Source organism: Lolium rigidum, chromosome 1 (assembly GCF_022539505.1).
Source record: "Lolium rigidum isolate FL_2022 chromosome 1, APGP_CSIRO_Lrig_0.1, whole genome shotgun sequence".
Taxonomy (NCBI): domain Eukaryota; kingdom Viridiplantae; phylum Streptophyta; class Magnoliopsida; order Poales; family Poaceae; genus Lolium; species Lolium rigidum.
Window position 1 is genome coordinate 187,623,845 of NC_061508.1, and position 3,361 is coordinate 187,627,205.

Below are 3,361 nucleotides of genomic sequence, written 5' to 3' on the forward strand. Positions count from 1 at the left end.
CCAGATTCTTATGAGAATTGCACAGTTAATGTAGTGTATGATGAAGTGTTCAGTCAAATTAATAGACAACATTGAAATAAAGGAATTTTCTGTCTTCATGTGCATTCTACCTACATCCTCCTTTTTACTAACTCATACATGCATGATACATGTTCCAATATTACTTTAAATATCCTCTATCCTTCTCTTGCAGATTTTTGTAGGAATGGACTCCCCTGCAACACTTCAAAGCATCACCCCCGGACAGCAGACCTGCAAGGTTGTTGGACGCCTCTTACGGCTATGGGACGCAATCAACGTCAAATCCAAGTTTGCAGACCCTCTCATCAGCATTGATGGAGTTATTTTAGATGACCATGTAATTTCTATTGTAATATTATTCCCAGTATCAAACATAATAACTTTGTTTAAATTAACTAACCCAATACTATTTTACCGCAGGGCAACATGGCACAGCTGAGTGTGCCCAAGAGGTTCCAGAAACAATTCCGCCCCTTACTCACTGAAGGAAATGTCTACATGTTTACTGATGTTGCGGCTGTCGATATCAAAAACAAAACCTACGTATACCACTATCAGAGTTATATGCTACAATTCAAGAACAGCACTAAGGTTCACCAACTAGAGACCAGGGGAGCAAATATACCAAAGTTTTCATTCAAGTTTTGTCCATTTGATAAACTGCCAGAAATGGATATTATGACAAGACCTCTACAAGGTATCATTTGATTATCTTTTTTTCCTTTCAGTTACCATTATCATACTGTCCCATCAGATTGTGTCTTACATACCTTTTCTGTTCTTTTTTCAGATATGATTGGAGTCATTAGTCACGTGGGACCATTTGAATATGCAAGCCCAACATCTCAACATAAACTCAAGATAATCAAAATTCGAAACCTAGAGTATTTTCTGTTGCTACAACACTCAGTTCAAATTTACCTTCAGAAACCTATCCACTCTGTTTAAAAAATAATATTCCACATGCAGCGAACAAACACAGGAAATACGTCTTTGGGGCAAGCATGGCGAGGCCTTTGATGAAGAAGCAGTACTTAAAAAGTCACAAGAAGGCACTGTAGTTGGGATTTTTGCTGGTGTCACTGCGGGGAATTTTTTGGGCAAACTAACAATATCTTCAAACTCTGCAACTACAATATATATAGACTTGGATACATCTGAAGTTAACAACTATCGAAAGAGGTCGGTCTATTTTCCCTAAACCTACTTATATGGCTACAGTATTTCTCCCACATTTAAACACGCTGACATTTTTTCAAACTAATATTTCAAAGCTATCAATGGGCAACTCCAACTCTACAACAACAACTTCCTAAAGTTGTTTACCTATCTCCACTTGAAGCAGCAGGAAAACTCTACACTCTAAAGGAAATATCAACTTTGCCAGCTTCATCTTTTCAGGTCCACAACAACTTACCTCATTATTTTTATATACATGAGCTTTTCAATATGGTCTGATTGTTGTATGTTTATTCTGTCTAGGAAAGAGCCAGCTTTAGTACCATAGCAAAAGTGCAATCTATAGTAACAACAGCTAATTGGTACTACAAAGGATGCAATCGGTGTGACAAGGGCTACAACAGCAGTTCAGATACACCAACATGCCTTTGCACAAATTCATCTCCAAAACCACTGTACCATCTTTGCTCAACAAATATTCCTGCATTTCCTTATTTATTATACTACAAACCATGATTCTAACAAATTGTTGCATACTCTAGGTACAAGCTTCCTATTACGCTTGCAGATGAATCAGGCAACTTAGATGCAATTGCTTTCTCTACAGTTGCTGAAGATTTGGTCGAGCGAGATGCCACCCATACTTCTCAAAATATGAAAATAGATCCTTCAGAGCATGTGAACATCCTCAATAATGCCATTGGTAAAACCAAATTATTCCATATTGTAATGAAAGGAGATTCAGCATCCAAGTTCCCTATAAATTATATCATCAAAAAGAGCTTCACAGTTGATAATGCACAGCTGCCTCCATCCATAAAGGTTAGACTATTTCTTCTTATATGCATATTCACAAAGTGGGTTTGCATATACGATACCACTATGCATTGAACTGCACTAGATATTATACTCACGTTATACACATTTTCAGGCTTTTACAGGACAGGAAATAATTTGCAGCCCATCTCCAAATATAAATAGCGAGAGGTTTGCTATCAAACATAAAATTTAAGTTGCCCACTTTATATAGATCGCCTGACCAAAACTTTTCTATTTGTAGATCAAATGACAATACCCCACAGGAGTTTCATAGTAGCACGTCTCCATTTCAACAATCCGACAAAGACAAGCTCAGGTAATAAATTCAAGTCTACAATGACACCCTGATTTCTTTCAGTTCAACATGAATTTTAATATCGTTTCTTCCAAACAGCAACTCTGCGGCAAAAAGATGCCTTGAATTCCCAGAGCATGAACCAACAAACAAAGAAAGGTAACAAAAGATGAAATATTTACAGTATAGTATCAAATTTCTACATGCCACACCAATGCAAAAAAAATTCATTCCGCAGTGGAGAAAGTCTACATCATAGAGCTGGGGAACTTGATCTTCAGACCGTCAAACGCCCTAAGCAAGAGTATGCACTTCTCCTCATATCAAATAACAAATGTTCCATTTGCCAGTCTCATTTTTCATACATATTCTCTTATCAAATACCCAATAACCTCATTTGCCATTCTCATTTTTACCCTCGAACAGCAGTTCAGGAAATAACGTTGCAGAAGACATGTACGATACACAGGAACATAACCAATAAATTTACACAGGTATTATTAATTTTCATATTCATGAAGATTTATGAAAAAAGTTAGTATGTCATATACATGACCACACACCCATTACCTTTCTAATACCCTGATTTGTTATACCACATGCAGGGCACCACCAACCACACAAGCAACAACCAAGGACTGCAGTCGATTCTACTTGAATTACTGATATTGCTGCTTGCATAAACAGTTAGATTAGTAGATTTAGTCGCTTCTATTGTAATCCAAAAGAACTCAAAATGATCCAATGAGTGACTGCATGAATAAATACTAGCCATCAACTCTTTTTCGCAGTTTTTGTTTTATTTTGTATTAGGCCAAATCCTTCATGTATTGTTCCTTTGACAACGGTTACCACTTCTCTATCGATATTAGTAATACCATGTGTATCCCTGCAAAAATTAATGTGCAATGAGGTGTCGTTACTGCTATTTTTTTTGGGAACATAACATGCCATATACCAACGGGCAGAAAAGTAAAGGTGCCTTTTGCTTTGTTTCTACACATTGGAGTGTGATGGAGTGTGATGGGTGTCATCTACTCCAGTTTA

General features: G+C 37.0%; 1 protein-coding gene and 1 long non-coding RNA gene across 3 annotated transcripts; both read left to right on the forward strand.

The window, feature by feature from the left end:
- Positions 1-634: 634 nt before the first annotated feature.
- Positions 635-1,149, forward strand: LOC124682838. The gene is made up of 3 exons (XR_006996465.1): positions 635-718; positions 812-905; positions 991-1,149. It is a non-coding gene; the product is annotated as an uncharacterized LOC124682838 (long non-coding RNA).
- A 769-nt stretch (positions 1,150-1,918) lies between these two features.
- Positions 1,919-2,959, forward strand: LOC124682839. 2 transcript variants are annotated; one of them, XM_047217447.1, is made up of 7 exons: positions 1,919-2,022; positions 2,132-2,187; positions 2,261-2,335; positions 2,414-2,473; positions 2,553-2,618; positions 2,741-2,808; positions 2,920-2,959. In XM_047217447.1, exons 1-6 carry the CDS (start codon positions 1,930-1,932, stop codon positions 2,796-2,798), a joined length of 408 nt encoding a protein of 135 aa, XP_047073403.1. In that variant the 5' UTR covers positions 1,919-1,929; the 3' UTR covers positions 2,799-2,808; positions 2,920-2,959. The 2 variants fall into 2 exon arrangements, with proteins under 2 accessions (XP_047073403.1, XP_047073404.1); XM_047217448.1 differs by having other exon boundaries at positions 2,744-2,808.
- The last annotated feature ends 402 nt before the right edge of the window (positions 2,960-3,361 follow it).

Bases quoted from the DNA above. Each gene is read 5' to 3' on its own strand.
- LOC124682839 (XM_047217447.1), top strand. From the start codon at position 1,930: ATGAAAGGAGATTCAGCATCCAAGTTCCCTATAAATTATATCATCAAA. The intron at 2,188-2,260 runs GTTTGCTATCAA...TTCTATTTGTAG, and splicing joins CCAAATATAAATAGCGAGAG to ATCAAATGACAATACCCCAC. The intron at 2,619-2,740 runs GTATGCACTTCT...ACCCTCGAACAG, and splicing joins GTCAAACGCCCTAAGCAAGA to CAGTTCAGGAAATAACGTTG.